The sequence below is a fragment of the Schistocerca serialis genome, chromosome 1, assembly GCF_023864345.2.
Source record: "Schistocerca serialis cubense isolate TAMUIC-IGC-003099 chromosome 1, iqSchSeri2.2, whole genome shotgun sequence".
Classification (NCBI taxonomy): Eukaryota; Metazoa; Arthropoda; class Insecta; order Orthoptera; family Acrididae; genus Schistocerca; species Schistocerca serialis.
Genome location: NC_064638.1, coordinates 76,895,379 through 76,914,876, shown reverse-complemented (window position 1 = coordinate 76,914,876; position 19,498 = coordinate 76,895,379). Strand labels below are relative to the sequence as shown.

The 19,498-nt window shown below is 37.4% G+C and overlaps 1 protein-coding gene across 2 annotated transcripts in view; it reads left to right on the top strand.

Annotated features, from left to right (window-relative positions):
• LOC126462038 (organic cation transporter protein-like) overlaps nucleotides 1-19,498 on the top strand; it is a 185,962-nt gene that overhangs the window by 143,189 nt on the left and 23,275 nt on the right. For both annotated transcript variants that reach the window (XM_050096045.1, XM_050096044.1), the window contains exons 2-8: nucleotides 2,978-3,084; nucleotides 8,158-8,318; nucleotides 10,108-10,336; nucleotides 10,651-10,754; nucleotides 12,125-12,279; nucleotides 12,702-12,870; nucleotides 18,304-18,543. In XM_050096045.1, coding sequence (XP_049952002.1) covers nucleotides 8,176-8,318; nucleotides 10,108-10,336; nucleotides 10,651-10,754; nucleotides 12,125-12,279; nucleotides 12,702-12,870; nucleotides 18,304-18,543 — 1,040 coding nt within the window. In that variant the 5' untranslated portion in view covers nucleotides 2,978-3,084; nucleotides 8,158-8,175. The remainder of the gene's footprint in view (nucleotides 1-2,977; nucleotides 3,085-8,157; nucleotides 8,319-10,107; nucleotides 10,337-10,650; nucleotides 10,755-12,124; nucleotides 12,280-12,701; nucleotides 12,871-18,303; nucleotides 18,544-19,498) is intronic.

Here is a 19,498-nt window from a genome sequence, read left to right as displayed (position 1 = left end):
TTATGGAATTCCTTAGTAATATAACTTGCTAATGAAATCACAGTGTGAACACAGACAGGGCAGTAATACAGAAGCAGCAATAGCAGTACAACTGAGGTCCTGGATAGTGGAGACTGTCTAACAGGATTTTTTTTTTTTAAGATTTGTCCAAGGTGTTCAGTACTGTAGACCATAAACTGGAGACATTAGCTAAGTAGCAAAGAGGTAGTTCCACTCATAGAAATCTCAATTGTGTTAGGGAAGAATCTACCAGATGATATTTCACATATCAACATAGGAGTCCACAAGGGATTATATTGGACCAATTCTATTTTTCATCTACAGGTATATTAATGACCTCCCAGAAAGTATCATGATGGGAGATAAAATTCTGTTCACTGAAAACAGCAATATAGTAATCATGGATAAGACTCCAGAGATACTGCTGAGTGCAACTGATGACATACTAAAAGATGTAAACACGTGGTCAGAGGAGAATAGAGTGACTATGAACATAACGAAGACCAACAGCATGAATTTCTATACAAACAAAAATAATAACTGTATTATATTTAAACATTGACTTGTTAAGATGTAAAACTAATGCAGATTTTTGATGAGTGACTATAGACAAACACCTGAAATGGAGCGAACATATAATAATGACGGCAAAAAGAATTCCATTTGCATACTCTAAGGGTACTTGTATCAGTGTGTTAATAGTAATTGCCTCATAGTAACTTATTATGCATATATTCTCGTGATTACTGCATATGGTATAAACTTCTGAATATCGAACATACAGAACATAGAAAGAATGTTCGAGTTACGTAATAGATAATAAGGAATAAGAAGTAACAGTTTACTTAAAAATGAATTTTTAGGATATAGTGGGATAAAATCTTATTAATTTTGAGAGATGACCTGATTTGGAAGGAAAGAAGATTGATGAAGAAAATGGAGCAAAAAGTGAAGGTACAGATAGGAGATATGAGGACAAATGAAAGCCTGCTGGGGTGAAGAATCAGACATGTGTGTTATTTATTTCAAACTCTGTTTAATATAAGCAAAGGAGGCTGTAAAAAATGTTTTTATGGGAACAGGAGTATCTGTCATTGGTAAAAGGTTTTAATGCATTAAGTTTGATGACATTATGGTGCTTTTAGCTGAAAGTAGGATAATGAACACCATGATAGCTGGAATGAAAATTAATAATAAGAAAAGCCAGAATACTATCTTTGTGACAAAGGGAAGGTAGTTAAATACAATAATGTCCAGGAGTAAATTAAGCAAATAAAACAAATACCAATATATCCTAGTCAACAAGAACATGACACACAGTCAAGAAAGGAAAACTAGACTTGCAACTGGGAATCATGTGTTTCACAGAAAGATGTGTGCAACCAAACCTATGGTGAATTTTAATATGGAGCAGAGACATAGATGATAAAGGAAAATGAAATGAGATTAGAGTTTTTTGGAATGAGGACGAGGAGGATGACGGAAAAGATATGTGAGACAGAAGAGTTAATAACAAGGCCTGCTAACCAGGATTGATGAAAATGGCCATATACCATAGAAGAAAGGGGACTTGGCTAAGATACTGTCTAAGAAGAGAATGCTTATTAGCTTGTGAACTGTAAGAAATGGTGAAAGGAAAAATGAAAAGAGAGGGGAAAAGATATGAGATGACAGATTGAAACTGCAAAATAATCAGGTAAACACAAAAATATTTCAGAAGAAAAATAAAGATAGAGAGCCAGCATTATCTAAAAATGTATCCATGGGGGAGACATTTTGTAAAAATAATATGTGAATAGTATTTCACCATGTTACTGAATCACTATATACTTTCATGTAATGATGATCATTTCAAGATCAATGTGCATCAAAAACAAATTTAGATGAAAGGATCCCAGAGTTCCTGTCTGTTACAGCGAAAGTTATTTTTGGACATAACCTGTTAAGTTTCCCATGTAGGGAAAAAAATCCAGTGTATATCTTTTTACATTGTACTCTCTGGAAACAGATATTTTAGTTCGTAGCCTATGGCAATCATTACTCTGCATTAAGATTATCTTTAGCAGGAAAAGGGGTGCACACTGCTACAACTAATTTTTTTCTAATTTACCCAGTGATATAAAGTGTGTGACAGACAGCAGAGCAAAATTTGAAAACAAATTGTTATAGTTTCTCCTTGACAACTTGTTCTATTCTGTGGAAGAATTTCCACTATTGTATTATGCAGAAGGTGGTGGGTAGGAATTACTAAATCCCTTGTGTGGTTGTTTCTTTTTCTTTTTTTTTTTTTTTTTCTTTTTTGCATAACTTACAAATGTTCAGCATGTAGACATATGCACAAATTAATTTGTGATGTGAAAGTAAAATGACTCATTCCACATCATTGCAATTTATTTTGCAAAATAATCCATGGAGCCTGAAACTACCTGTTTAACTAACTAACCATGTGGGATGAGCAGGGCACATGTTATCCTGAATTCAGTTTTCTGGGATTGCATTAAATCATTCCAAATGAATACCAGTATTGTTCCTGACCCAAGTTCCTAAGGTACCACATCATTGCTAATGATCTCAGTGGTAGGGGTTTACTCAGACTGTGAGGTTTCTTTTTGTCTTTTGTTTCCTTGAGCAGCATCTTAGAGAGATTGTATTTATTTAAGTGAACATTGATCAGAGTATATAGTAAATGGGAAGGAGCAGGCATCATCTATGTCTGTCCTTGTCCACATTACAGCTGGGTCCCTTTCACACTGGGGTCTCAGTGATCTGCTGCCTTTACTTTTTAACCTTCCCCAGCCTATCCCATTCTGAGGTAGAAACTATTAGTTCTGAAAGTTAGAAAGTGTATCACTTTTACTTACTTTTATATGTTTCTATTGGCAGTACTACACGTTTGATTCCTGAAGATAATGACTGACCAACAATCCTGTCTCATAATTTATTCATGTGCTGGTATCATGATTGTCAATTTTTACAGGTAAAGAAGACGAGGGCAAATAGTGCTGGATGTGGCAGCTTCGTTATTCGTAGCAAGAGCTCACTGGTGATTATCTCATATTGTATCAAAGCTGCATTAACTCTTAGGTAAGAATTACCTCATAACGGCCAAGACTTCCAAATATACTAGGAAAAACTATGCTAGTCTTCGATTTGAAATATCAGTTGGGACCGACGGAAAGAGTCTGTTGCTCGATTAAAACAAATCAGGATACACTGTAGTGTCAAACAGTAATGAGAAGAACTGTAAATCAAACTGAGCTTCTAATTTAATTCTCTGTTCTGTTAACTTATATTCTTCACAGATGAATAACATTTCCACATTCTTTTTATTGGAGCATATAATACTCACACAAGCCTTCAACTGAAGATGCCTGACTGAAAGACTAGTGTGCATTTGTCATGTGTTTCTTTTTGTTTATTGTCAACTGCAGCAAGTGGGCAAGTTACGTAACTGTTCTAACCCAAGTCCTGTGTAACTTTATTACATGAAAAGACATAAACACTTGAGAGACAAAGTACATACAACAGACAACACACAAGCAGCCAATGGAGCCTTGCTCTCTGGCCTATATAGTCATTAGTTGTTACAGTAGGCACAGCCTGCAGGTTGCACATGCAACTGCTATCATATTGGCAGGCTTTGGGCCTCTAGTGGCAGAATCAAGCACAAACTTGACATGCTAACTATGAACCAGTGCACAAACAAATCTGATTTTACAGTACTCCTTATCCTTTGTAAAGAAGTGAGCACTGTGCTCCCGTCTGTTTATTCCATTGTAAATGTTGGCTATTGAGTCATGTGACATGCTGCCACTGATGCATAGGGCTGGAAGAGTGCAAAGACAGGTGCTGTGCCTGCTGCCCCTTGAGAGACCTTATGCTAGCATAGGAGAAGCTGGCATGGCTTCTGTCCCTATGTCTGAGTCCAATCCTGATGAAGGAGGCTGCGGTGAAGGCAGCTGAACTGGTGGCACAGGCTGTGATAGAGGTGGCAGCGGCGGAGGTGGCAGCTGTGATATTGCAGATGTCAGGGTCGCGTCTTGGCCCCCAACAGCTGAAGGGGGCACCCACAGTAGAGGAGAGAGTTATGAAGGTGTTGACAGTGGTGGAGGAGAAGGTGAAGGCACACCGCAATGTAAGGAGACAGCTGGGCAGATGGAGGATGCGAGGGGAGCGGAGGTGCTTCCACTTCTCAGCCGCTCGTGTGGAGTCATAGCTGGTTAAAATGTCACAATGCCCTCTGCTCAGCAGTGCATACAATGTAGAGAAATTGGCCACAGTGACTCTCGATGAGCGCTGGCACCCACTTAGGTCAGCAACCAAAATGGCAAATGCAAACAGCTGTGCCAGGCCAGAAGCAGTGTCGCGCTGGAGTGAGCGGGTGTCCTGGCTTCGGTTAAAGCAGATGTAGTAGAGTCTTGGCTTGACGGTTGTGCAGAAACTCTGCCGAATTCTTTATCTAGGAACCTATAAGAACTGAGGAACTGGTCCAGAGCCACTTCCGGTTACACATCTGAAATACATTGTTTCATCTGAGTCTTAAATGTTCATATTAGTTTTTCTGCTTTTCCATTTGACTTAGGGTGAAAAGGAGGAGTTGTGACATAGCAAACACATTTTTTACAAATACCTTCAGATTCCTGACATATGAAGAGGATGCCATTGTCTATAACTAACATATATGGAAGACCTTCCATTGCAAAAATGTTTGGCAGATATGCAATTGTTGATGCTACAGAAGTAGACAGATCGACAGACAACACACCATATACGGAAACTTGAATGTGCATCAATTACAACAAGCCAGCAGGAATTCAAAAAAGGTTCTCCAAAATTTACATGAATTCATTCCCAAGGCTGCTGTGGAGTTGGCCACTGCAACAAAGATGCACGAGGAGCCACCTGACGGGTGGCACACTGTGGGCAGGCTGCATCAACTTGCACTATTTCCCCATCTATTCCTGACCAAAAACCATGTATGCGTGCTAACGCTTTTGTACATGACACACCCCAGTGGTCCACATGTAATAAACACACAGCATTCACCTCCATAGTTGACAGCAGAATTCTGTCCAAAATGGGAAGATAATTTTGCAATGCAAAATAATTTCTTAAAGGATGACAAGCACAGCCTCGAGGTTTGTCCCGACAGCTGTGTTGCATATAATAAAGAACTTTACTTAAAACAGGATCAGTGGCTACTGTTTCTGCAATTTTAGTGCTTGTAATAGGAGAACCAATAACTACATCTTGAGCTTTCACAGTCTAAATGAAAACAAACAATTCTTTATAAAACTCTGGATCTGGACCAATCGGGAAACACAATAAGGCATCAGCATTTTCATTTGCGCTGTTGGTCAAAAATATATCTCCTAATTGATGACAGGAAAAGAGCCCACCCTTGTAAGTGATGTGCAGCTTTGTCTGGCAAGGATGTTGAAGGGTTATAGTGAAACTGAGACCTGTATAGAAAAACACGAATTTTTTGTAGAGCATATACAATTGCTAAAGCTTCTTTCTCTATCTAGAGAATAACACAGTTGCAGTGAATTTGAGTTTTTAGAGGCATATGCGATAGGACATTGTGATCTGTCTGCATATTTATGAGCAAGGATGGCGCCAAGACCAAATTGAGATGCGTCTGTGGCTAATACAAGGTGCTGGCCTGGCTGAAAAGTGACAAAACCAGGGGCCGACAACAGCCTAGATTTCAACAACTTAAATGCCTGGTCATAAGCCGGGGACTATTGGAAAGGAACATCTTTTCATAATAATGGATGGAGTGGTTCTGCCACAGTAGCAGTGTCTGGTAGGAATTTGTGGTAGTAGACAATTTTGTCTAGTTCTGCTTTTACTTGATCTTGTAAAGTTACAAGTATTTGGTGGACCCAGAAAAAACAGTTGCTGGCAGACCATTGCATCATAATATGAGCCAGGTAAATCCAGCAAAGTGAGCACGTTACTGTTGATGGAACTTGATCAGAAACCAAATGCACTTCATCATCGGTGTAGAATCCAGAGAGTTTAAAAGTGTCCAAACCAAACATATTTTTAGTGTAAGAATTTGCCCACAATTAGGAATGTTACTGAACCAACCACCATCTTCTAAGTAACAGGAATCTGTTGTTTATTATAACTCACCAGCCTCTGTGACACTAAAGCCAGGGAGGGAGAACCCAAATCCACATAAGGCTAAGAATTACCAACATTTTTATTGCACCTATGCCCACTTGCATTCTCAGTGGTTTATTAGCATACACACTTCAGTTTAGCTTCCATGCAGACACCATCACTGCTGACATACTGTTCACATCCATGTTTGTGTCATCCTATCTGAGGTTCAAAAGACAGTTACACACAGAACCAATGTGTCCCTTTCCATGGCACCTGTTACATGCTTCCCAGCCTTGGGACATGCAGTCCATTCATGTTGCATGAAACAGTATGGGCATGAAGGCAGTGGAGTTATGAATATTTGTCACAATATTATGATGACTACGTCCATGTCGTTCTGCTGCCCATGCCCCTGCATGACTGTTTTGGCGACGGTAAAACTTCATGTCAGCAGCAATAATATGAGTATTTTTACAGTGATAGATAGAAAATAACTCCCACATCTCATCAAAAGGAAGACTTGAAGGTTCTTTTAAGGCAGTGAACTGACACAACAACTGAGACACACAAGATGAGGTCAACAAAACTGGAAATAACAACTATCAGCACCTGCTGTTGCTCGAGAAGAGATTCAAGCACCGCCTCCATGGAAATCAACCTTAAACGACCATTGATTGAAGTGGAACATGCCGAATCTAATACAGTACTCATCCCTAAAGTTTTCTAACCCAAGAACATTATAACCTTATTGCATGAGAGACGAAGTACAGACATCAAACAAGTGGCAGGCAGAGCCTTGTTCTCTGGCCTGTATTGTTATTCGTTTTAACAGGGGGCACAGGTGGAAGGCTGCTTACACAGTTGCTGTCATGCTATCAGGCCGGGTGGCCTCCAGTGACCAAGTCAAGCACGACCTTCATATTTGAACTATGAAACGGTGCACACATAAGTTTGGTAGTTACAGCAGTAACCCTGAATACCTGCACTGTGTCTTATTGCAAGTTACATTTTGTGTTACATTTTTATTAATGTCATGTTTATGTGACTAGTACACTGTGATATGTTTTTGAAGGGGCTTGAGGAGACAAAGTGGATTACTAACTAAAAAAATATAGTGTGACTTACCGAACAAAAGCGCTGGCAGGTCGATAGACACACAAACAAACGCAAACATACACACAAAATTCAAGCTTTCGCAACAAACTGTTGCCTCATCAGGAAAGAGGGAAGGAGAGGGGAAGACGAAAGGAAGTGGATTTTAAAGGAGAGGGTAAGGAGTCATTCCAATCCCGGGAACGGAAAGACTTACCTTAGGGGGAAAAAAAGGACAGGTATACACTCGCACACACGCACATATCCATCCACACATACAGACACAAGCAGACATATTTAAATGTCTTTAAATATGTCTGCTTGTGTCTGTATGTGTGGATGGATATGTGCGTGTGTGCGAGTGTATACCTGTCCTTTTTTTCCCCCTAAGGTAAGTCTTTCCGCTCCCGGGATTGGAATGACTCCTTACCCTCTCCTTTAAAACCCACTTCCTTTCGTCTTCCCCTCTCCTTCCCTCTTTCCTGATGAGGCAACAGTTTGTTGCGAAAGCTTGAATTTTGTGTGTATGTTTGCGTTTGTTTGTGTGTCTATCGACCTGCCAGCGCTTTTGTTCGGTAAGTCACCTCATCTTTGTTTTTATATATAATTTTTCCCACGTGGAATGTTTCCTTCCATTATAAAAATATAGTGTGATATTTAAAAAAGATGTAACGAACAAAGTTATAAGAAAGGCAATCTTGCTGGTTGATGTCCATCTAATAGATAAAAACATTTAGTTCATACTTTTCTTATTTTGCTTCAGGACAACAAATTATGCAGGATGATCAAAGTAAATGAGAGACTGTGTATAATGAAGTATTAATATTCATGTATGTGAATCCAAATGTTCATATTAAAAGCAACAGTCTGGAGTGCCCTGGAGATAAAGTGATGTGACTGAATAGCATTAAAATCAAATGAGTTCTAATTATTTATACTCTTTTATTTCAGGATTAGTATACTGAAAAAATGGCTTATGACGATATTTTGAAGTACTTGGGAGAGTTTGGACGTTACCAAAAGCGTATTTATTTCTTCCTCTGTTTGCCTGCAATATTTTGTGTTACACACAAACTAGCAAATGTTTTCTTACAAGCTAAAACAAAACATAGGTGAGTACTCTCATACTTATTTACCTATGATACCTATGATTATGTCACCATTGTGTACAACTGCTTGAAGTCTTTGTAGAGGTTATTTTTGGCCCTATTGTTTTTTCCTGTCTTCACTACTTTTTCAAAGTAGAGAAATATTGTTAATGATAAAGAGAGTATTGTGAAGCTCCTGGTGAAATACTAAGTTCTGTGAAGAAATATATGCAGGATGTTCTTGGGCTAACACCAGATATAATCCATATAACACACTTCTCACTCCTGTATTCTGAAAATACTTTCCCTATACATTGTTTCTCCCTAAAAGTGGTTCATAAGTCATCGGTGAATGGCAGTGTCCAGAATAAACTTGTTTCTTCCTTTCTGAATCACCTACTGCAATAGTCTTGCATGCTGCAGACATAGTTAAACTAAGGTTCTTCCTTAATTCGAGGCAGTGGATTTTCCCATTAAAGTTGTGAGCTATCTGTGGTCCCAAAATCTTAACACTGTCTACTTATTGTATCTCATTATTTGAGGAGTCCATTTTTATGGTGTGTATAATTGTATAAGATCTACTGAACTGTATTTACTGAGTTTTGTCAAAATTCTATGATGATCCATTTGCCTTGATCTATCTGTCAGTGTTTCCAAGTATTTCACTAGCTGCATTCACACTAAGGGGACTGACACAACTTTTTATTCCTATATTTGTATCATGAAAAAGGTCAGAATGTACATATTCTGGTACTGAGTGGAAGGGCATAAGTAAAATGAGCAGTATGAATGCTGTTATCAGTATTCCACATCTTATTTTGGACTTATGTACTCCCTGTTGTAATAAAACTACAAATATTCTGAAATATTTCATTGCAATACAGTCATACATATATTATGTTGAAATATGATCTATAATGTAATGTAATGAAAGAAAGTTTTTGTTGCTCATATCTTGTTGGTGTACTGTGCCATTTATTGTATTGGTGGAGTGTTGAGGCATTTGCTGCTGATAAGGTGTTAAGATTACCATACCTGATGTGGGTGTTCCACAAAGACTGTGAAATGTATTTCACTTAGACCCACAAAGCCTGTTAATGTATGAGAGGTATGAGTTTGATTTTTAGCGAGTATTTCAAATGTCTTATTTTCTAAGAACTTATCCCTTTTTTCTGCCTAGTTCATTAGATTTGTTCATGCACAACAACTTCTTTCTGTAAAAAAGTTTGTATTAAGTGTGAGATGGTTCACATTAAATATACAAAACATCCAAGGTATAATAAACAATAGAACTCAAACTTGAATAAAAACTATTCTTTTATCTGAAGATTAAGAATAACTTGTAAATTCCCCTGTACGAGCTGTTGTTTTATGTTTACCTTCCAAAAAGGAAACCTCTGCTCAAAAACTGTGAAAACATTTACTTTTGACTTATTTATTTTCCACTTAAAATTGTGATTTTTACCAAGTGAATGTGTATTGTTAATGTCTTGTTAACAATATTAGTTGTGAAAGGTGTCTTTAATGTCACAAAGCTGTTATCACAAGCGAAAAAGAATCAAAGAAAGTGAGGGAAAGTACTTCACAATTAATACAAAAATTGAATGATTTAGCGTGTCCACAAGCAAAGGAACATACACTGACTGTGTATGTAAAGTAATTTTTTACATCAAACAAGTATACAGCACAAAAAATGAAATATCTGTCATGGTTTTTTTATTTATCATATTTAATGTTATGAGACAGTTGTCAAATTGTGGTTGCTGTATTCCGCACAGAAAATAGCAGTTAACAATTTTTTACATCCATGCAGGTGCCGCCTTCCTTATGAAATGGATAATAGTACATATGTTATGGCACCTGAGGTAATTAATATGACAATTCCATGGGATACTGCAGCAAAGACGTGGTCATCTTGTCAGCGGTTAGATGCAAATTTCACCCAAGAATATTTTGATGCTGGAATACCAACAAATAACACTGTGGATTGTGACAGTTGGATATATGACACGACGACTTACAAGAGCAGTGCAGTAATGGAGGTTGGTCAGTGTAACTTATGTCTTCATAAGAGAATGTACAGCCTTCTTGACTGTACATTCTGTAGGCTGTACATTCTGCTGTGAGGGAAACCAACATGGTCCACAGATTTTAGAAGCAGAAGAGGTGCTGCACCAGCTTTTTTGGCATTTGTGTAAGAGTGATATAATATGAGCACATTGTCCGCTCATTAGTGACTCAGAAAATGTTGGTGCAGTCAGCACAGCTGCCTGTGGTAAGTGATGGCCTTCTCCCTCATTGTAATCTGTATATGATTACTATTGATTAACTTAATAAGCTGTGACTTTTCTTTCAGTTTAACCTGGTCTGTGAATATGCATGGTTAAGTGCAACTGCTGATGCACTGTTCATGGTTGGAGTTCTTCTTGGCTCTATAATATTTGGTGACTTGTCAGACAGGTAAATTAATGAAGCTGTGAAAGGTCTCTGGGAACATAATAATTAAGTGCACAACATTCTTATTATTTGACAATATAATTTAATTGAATGGATAAAAATCCTACTCACCAAGTGGCATCAGGAGAACATGTGTATAAAAAGTTTTTACTTATGCAAGCTTTCAGAGCCAGTGGTGACTTCTTTCTGCAGAAGGGTTGAAGGGAAGGAACAGGGGTGAAGAGAAAGGAACTCTTTTTTTTCTCATCCTAAGTCTCCCTGGATTTGAGGTTATCGGTGACTTTTGTAAACTCTGATCCTGTTCCTAAACATCTCCAGTTCCTTTCCCTACACCTCTCTTCCGTCCCCTTCAACCCTTCTGCTGGAAGAAGGAGCCACTGTCTCCGAAAACTTGCGTAAGTAAAACCTTTTTTTTATATGCATGTTCTCTTGCTGCCGCTTGGTGAATAGAGTTTTTATCTATCCAATTTTTATTATATTGTCAAAAATTGACTATTTTCATTGTAACATTAGTATTACTTGGTGTGATGTAGAGGAGATATTCTTCCATTCTAATAAAATGACTGAAATGATATAATATATTGCCAACTACTCTTGTTGTTAATATAAGTGATAACTGTGCAAAAAATGTAAAACAAAACAAATGTGAAGGAAGCTGAAGTCTGTGTTATATTTGTTTAAACAATATCAGTTATAATCTGTGACCCTTAATGTACACAATTTGAATGTGCTGAGAGAGGTTATCAAGTTATCAAAGTGAAAAACAGGATGTTTTCTTTAATAAGACTGCAGACTCTTATCTTCATTTTGTCTTATTGAAATTGACTGTGTACCATTACTGATAAACATTGTGTCAACAGGCAAACAGTGTTAACTTAAAAAAAATAGTTTGTGCCTGGTTTAAAAGACTGCAGAAAACTGCCTATTCCACTTTCAATTATTCAATGATCATGAACTGTACATTTTCACGTCATAGAGAACATTCAGGGATGTGGAACAAGTCAAAGAACAGGTTCCTGCTACCTGTAGGTTGGACAACTAGCATGATATGAATTTTAAATGTTAAATTTGTAACTAGGAGGACTGGTTCATTGTTGTGTAAGATAGCTCCAGGTAAATATGAGAATAGTACCTAATGAAGTGCTATGTTATATTCCTTTCCCCCATTGTCAGAACTGTGCATGTTCTTCCAAAACACACACACACACACACACACACACACACACATATTTTAAGAAATATAAGCAACCACAAAACATGCCCAACATAAAAATTACAGTTTTGATAATTTTATTACTTGTGTCACAAAATGACCACTTAAAATGGATTTTTTAAAATTTTTATTTTATTTATTTTTTTAATGAACATTGCAGATTTGGGCGGAGACCAATTTTCTTCCTCTCCCTCGTCCTCCAGGTAATTGGTGGAATAGGGGCAGCAGTTCTGCCAAATTATTCATCATTTGTTGCAGCTAGAATGTTGATTGGTGCTACTACTTCTGGGGTGTTTTTAGTAGCCTATGTTATAGGTAAGCATAAGTGTTAGTCAGCTAAACTACAAGAATATTCCACACAAATTTCACACATCAAATGGTAGCGCACACTCAGATATAGACAAAAAAGATAGTTTAATAGAACCAAGAATCCTTCATTTGAAACAAGAGATGGAAAGGTTGAGTATAATTATACCTTTGTATGTTACCAGTTGGGAAGTATTGACCTTTTCTATTTTTCTCTAACTGAAGTTACCTTTTAATATAATTTTTCTTAGATATATTTAAACCCCTATTTGCTGTACATTATCTATTTCCAGTATACCATATAGTCTTAATATTGTTGTATTACACTAAATAATGGGAGCTATTATATTACTTGACTTATGGAAGATTTTGAATAACTTTTTTTTTTCAATTCATGTTACTGAAATCAATGCAGTTACCTCGTTTTTCAGCAATGGAAATGGTTGGTCCAAGCAAAAGAATGGTTGCTGGTGTATTGTGCCAAGTATTTGGTACAATTGGTTACTTGCTGACTGCATTCTTTGCTTACTTTATAAAAGAATGGAGAATTTTGCAGATAGCATTTTCTGTTCCTGGAGTGCTTTTCCTATCCTACTGGTGGTAAGGAAATAAATACAGTGTTATGTTTTATACTCCTCAGTGATTTTGACCAAATCGAGACCATTGACAGAATGCTCTGTAGGTGATGCAACCAGAGCTAAAATAATACATGATTGATGAAATCGGAGCTTTCGTACCATTACACTACACAAGGTGTTATTTTCAGATTGGAACTAAAATGAATGAATGTCCATATGACCCAATCAACTGTTCGTTACAGTCCATTCAAAGACCTAGGACCTGTTTCGCATCTTAAAGGTGAATACTTAGATGCATTTCTGTATAAAAGAATTACAATCTTAGTATCATAAAAATCATGAATGGTTTCTTTTTAAAAAACCTTAAAAAACCTGCACCACAAATGCTATTCTGTATAGGTGTTGTCAAATGCTGTCGTGCTAAATAAACTTTACAAAACATTTATTAAGGTGCGAAACCTGTCTTGTGCCTTTGAATGGGCTACAATAAACAGCTAATGTGGTCATTTGGACTTTCATTCATTTTAATTCCTTGATAATAACATCTTGTATAATATTATGGTATGAAAGTTCCAGTTCCATCAACCATGATTTGATGTAATGCTTCTACATAGAAGCTTTCTGTGATCATTGATGTCATAGATAGGGAAGCTCAGAAAGTTCTTCTGTTAATTAAAAAAAAAGCCCTAGTTGCTATATAGGTCAGACTTGAAATATGCCTCAATAAACTGAAAAGGGTCTTGCTTAAAGCATTTTTTTGAGGGAATAATGTTATATGCCTTGAAGCGATATTCTATTCTTGCCACAGCAATATCACTTCCAATGATTTTTAAGCAAAACATACAGTCAGTAATTACAGTTTTTTTATGCACTATCTGCGATGTATTAAATTTGTTTGTCACTTTTCAGTTGAAAAATTGTACTATGCAACATAGTTATATACGGTAAAGTGGTCAGTAACTGTTTCAGCTAGAAGAAAATTTCCTGTGAGTTTAATGTTATGAATCTACTGGTGCAAAACAGATAGAGGAAATGTAATACAAAAATTTTTTCACGTTACAAGGGCACTTTAAAAAATAAGTTACACATTATGCACACTAAGGCCACAGCACAACAAGAATGGTACAATGTCAGAAGAAAAGATGTGCTCTATGTCTCCTGCAGACAGTTCTCTTGTGGTATGGCTGACAAGTGCATCATAGTGTGCAGTGCAGTGGCACAACAACTGGAAAATGTATCCCAAAGTAGAAGACAATGTTCTAGCTGAAGCTGCATAGAAGTGGGTGATGCTGCTCGGCAGGGAAGGCCATCGACCATAGGTGACTGTTCCGGCAATTGAGGAACTGATTTGCAGCAGACACAAATTTTTCAGTAATGAGGATATTGACACTGCAGTTCTCAAATGGCTCTGTGACTAAGGAGCAAATTTCTAACACAGAGAAATTAAAAGATTGGTAAAACATAGTGGCCATTGTTTACAGACACTAGATAACTATGTTGAAAAGTAGTATCATGTATCTGTCACACATTGAATGTACTGCAGCATTCAATAAAAATTACTTGGCCTGCCAGAATAATGTGTAACTTACTTTTTGAAGTTCCCTCATGGTAATGCATTGTATAAAAATTGAGAAAATATCTAGAGGAGAAAGTGCAGCTGCCAATTATTAGAGCCAGCACCACAACAACTGTCTCATGTCAACAAAAATTCTCGAGGAGATCACAGATTATGTGTGAAACTATTACAACAGGGTCAGATAGGATCAGTGAGTTATTAACATGGTCTTCGATGATAAATTAACAACTGCATCAGCATCAGATATTTCTCATGTGATAACGACTGTGCTTGTGCTACATGTAAAACATTTCTAACAAACATGCTCTCTTTCTCTCTCTCTCTCTCTTGTGATCTGTATTTTGACTTTGGGCACTATTGATTGGTATTTGGCCCATTTTGTTCACTTTTACCATTGCCAGCATATGTTGTAGTGTGTGTTATGTGCAAGTACTACTTACTCAGTATTTAGATTCTTCTTGAAACTTATGATACTACTATTCCTTTTAAAGAAATTTCCACCATTTGACTGTTAATGTTTATTTATTTTACACAACCATGATTTCAGATTTGTAGCCATTACCAAGTGCATGTTGAAATGGTAAAAATGTCTGACCTGCCTGGGACATGTCGTCATCAAAAAAACAAATTTCTGGCCTTGTAGACTAGTTGCCACAGACTAGTTGTCGTATTACAGGATATGAGTACATATCAAAGATACATAATGTTGCTGACATTGTACACAATGAATATCACAATGTAGGAAAAGACAGATTTGCTACTTACTGTAAGGAAGACACATAAAGTTGCAGACAGGCACAAATAGAAGACACTTACCTAAAGCTTTTGGCCACAGCTTTCATCAATAAAAGAGAGACACATGCCATTCACACACACACAAGCAAGCACACCTCACACACACACACACACACACACACACACACACGACCGCCAACTCCAGCCTCTTGGGCTTTCCGGACTGAGGTGCTGGAGTTGGTGGCTGTGTGTGCATGAGGTGTGTTTGCTTGTGTGTGTGTGAATGGTGTGTGTGTCTCTCTTTTACAGATAAAGGCTGTGGCCGAAAGCTTATGTACATGTCTTTTAATTGTTCCTGTCTGCAACTTGAGTGTCTTCTTTATGGTAAGTTACAATCTGTCTTTTCCTACATTGTTGATGTTCCTACCCGGAGTTTCCGTTGTTTGATTGTGCACAATGAGAAACATTAACAGAGAGTGTGATGTATTTAACAGCTACTATATTCCTGTGACCTCCATTCATCTCTTCTGTCCATGAACAAAAGTGATGAATGCTGGTCACAAGAATATATTAGCTATTAAATATGCCATACTGTATGTTAATGTTTCTCATTTTATGCAATGACAGCCATATTATGTATCTTCGATATGTACTCGTATCCTGTAATACAACTGGTCTGTAAGAACAGAAATATGTTTTTTTGATGTTGATATGTCACAGACAGGTCAGACATTTTTAACATTTCAGCATGCAGTTGAGAATGGATACAAAGCCAAAGTCATGACAATTAACAGTCAAATGACAGAAATTTTTTTCAAAATATTCTGTATGAGTGTGGCCCTCCATGAAAGAAAGATTATGATACTGCCTCCTCTAAATTTGATTCTTGATTGTGATAATCAGTGAAAATTTGAATTGCAGCCAGTAATATTTCTGTAAGTGAAAATGATTATATCCAGAAGCTGTATAAAGGTTGTGCACATATTGTCATCAAACTCCTGTGATGACTAATAGTAATCATACCTATAATGATTTTAAATATTAACCCTCTTAATGTTGCCAAATTTCAAAGTTTGTTTGACATACAAAAAAAGTATATTAGCTCTGTATCTTACAGAGAGGACCATGGTTTTTTTTTTTTTTTTTTTTTTTTTTTTGAGAGGACTTAAGAGGAAAACACAGTAAAGGTAAAAATATGACGGTCATTCCACAAATCATGGTGGTTATGGTGTATCGGGTAAACGTGTCATCGCCATAATTGCAGTAAATACATTCAAAAGACCATGGCAGACATTACCAAAATCAACCAACTGTTTGCAACCACATGTGAGGATGGCTCGGTACCAGTGCCAGAAACATTCAATGTGAGGCTGGCAATGCTACCAGATGGATCCTCCCCCACCTACCCTGTTTGCCAGACTCCAGTCCATGTGATTCTGACCACATTCCACAACAGAGGAAACCACTGCATGGGAGGGGCTTTGCAAACAGGGGAATGTCCTCAGGGCATCTCGGTGACAGGTGGCAATGGCAGTGGCATTCAGTGCTTTCCCCATTTTTGGAAATGTTTGTATGCACTAGGGGACTATTTTGAAGCACAGTAGTTGATGTTGATTCATTTATGGTCCATTTGAACTCATACATAATAAATTTACATAGAGTTCCAAAGCATGTGTGTCATTTCAACCTTTTACCGCAACCTACAGTACAGGAACCCTGTTTTATGTTGGCATTCAGATACACACTGCCGTACTGGTTCAGTGCACATCTTGGAATCCTCATGTTGTTGCTGTACTTCAGAATATACCATAGTTGCCATGACTTACAGAATGACACTCGTAGAAAAGCCAATACTTTTGATTTAAAGAGGACCACTCACTGAAAAGCAGAAATGTTGAGTCATCAGTAGGCACAACCAAAAAGAAGAAAACTTGTCAACTTTCAGAGTAATTCTTTTTTGAGGTAAAGAAACACACACACACACATGCTGCACACTGGTGTGTGCTAGCGTGTGCCTCAAGGATAACTTACATCTGTGTAGTTCAGAGAAGCTGGTGGTGGAGGAAAGGACCCATGTGGCCCACGTTGTGAAGCAGTTGTTGAAATTGAGCATGTTGTGCTCAGCTGCACGTTGCGCCACTGGGAGGTGTGATGTGCTCAGAAGTATGTTGTGCCACTGGGTGGTACAACATGTCAATGGCTGATTTGCAACCTGGACCATGTGGATCCTTCCCTGTACTCCGCAGATGGGTACTATCCTTTCGTTCCTGTAAATGTCCGGCCTCAAATCTCTGGTAAACCACTGTTCCCTCATCCTCTCCTCTTCGTCCACCCTGACATTCCCTCCCAATTCCTGCCCCCACATTACCTTCAATATGTATCACTCTCTACCAGCTCTGACAACTATGCATCACAAGCTTAGCCCATGTACTTGCCACTCCTCCCACCTGCATTCTTAGCCAGCAAACTCGCTGTCTCCCTCTGAGCCACAGCCACCCAACCCGAATCCCTCTCCTTGCCTCTCACTTCTATCCACCCTACCCGACACAATACCCACCACAACCTAATCCACCTGCCAAAATGCAGCACTGGTATTGTTTGTCCAACCGGCACAATGTAGGGACATAGGTGTGTGTACACATGCACATGAGCGTGTGTTTATGTGTGAATTGTGCATTAAAATAAAACCACAGAATGAGACAGAAATAGTGGAGGAGCATATTTAAAACTTTATTTTTTCATTCACTTAACATGTTATCCCTATAGACTGCACCATGAGAAGGGACTCTTGAAGAAGTTGAAGTAGTGAAAGTACACTGCAGGAACACAGCCCTTATAAAACTGCTTCTGCAATGTATACTGGCAACATAACTGTGATTAATGACAGGCCAGTTTTGTTCTGCTTGTATACCATGTACTGTCTTGTATTCATATCAATTAGAAACTTAATAACTAGTGAAAAAATGACTATTAAAAATAAAAATAATTTTCTGGTTATACTATCCTGCTACCATTCTTCTATTACTCAATATTTAAAAATTTTGTCAAAATATTGATAAATTTTCGAAGGATAGCAATTAAAAATTTCCATTTTTATAATGTTTCAGAAATTAGGTACTTTATATTTATAAATTAATTTTTCAGGTTCATACCAGAATCAGTAAGATGGTTACTCACAAAAGGCAAAACTGATGAAGCCAAGCACTTGATTCTCAAGGTAGCCAAGGAGAATAAAGCAGATGTTCCAGATGATGTGCTGGACAAACTACTAGAAGAAGAGAGAATTCAGGCACGGACTGCAGCTGCTGTTCAAAAGCCATCTCTGCTGGATCTAATGAGGAACAGCAATTTAAGGAAGAAATCATTAAATATATTTTTCCAGTGGTAAGTTCTATATAATTCTGGCAGATCATTTTCAAGTAAGATGATGAATGTAACTGCTTATCATTGGTGTCTTGTACTATACGAGGACTGCAAGAAGAGGTCACTGATGGAGTAGCTGTATCAGTACCAATCAAACGCCATCACCAATTATTGACTGCTTTCTGGTCACTGCCAGCATATTGTATCATCTCTGTTAATAAAAAAAATAGGTAAATACAATAATAATTAATTGAAAGGCTTCCTTGTTGATGTAGTTATTTAAAGAGACATTATTTGAATGAATTCTTTGAATATCCTTGAAGATAATAGACATAACAGTTCCCAGTCTCACCAAAGATTGCTAAAATGGCTCTCTCAACAATAAGATGTGACTTCATGGAGATGAATAATTCCATCAGTAACTGCATAGAAACTGTTTCTGTCCTCTATCTCTGAAAATGTATCTCTGGACATAGATACAAGTTTAATTAATTTTTTTGTGTGTTGATATTACAATGCCTCTAAGGACTACAAGAATCACATTTGTTATTCATGTAGAACTTCAACATAAACACAATACATTGGGTTCTCTATAGAATGCTAGTAACTCTTGTTTAATGAATTGAAACAGCAAAAGTTACTTCACAATGAATTATTGTATTCGTATAAAATTGTTTGTCATGCAGACAAAATGAAGACGTTACGCATTGTAACTCGGAATGTAGTAAGTGGTGTACTCTACAGTGTACATTTGAGTATCTAGTTAGAAAAATAGGTACACATTCTCAATACTTATCATCACAAAACAGCCCTACAGGCAAAATAAAAGATGTTACACAAAGGCTGCAACACTGTAGCAAGTCGTATAATTACTTAGTGTAACCAGCTGGATTGCTAAACACACACACACACACATCCATCCATACCACAAGGGTATGTTTTGTTTCGATAATTGGTTTTCAGTCTGAAAGTGAAC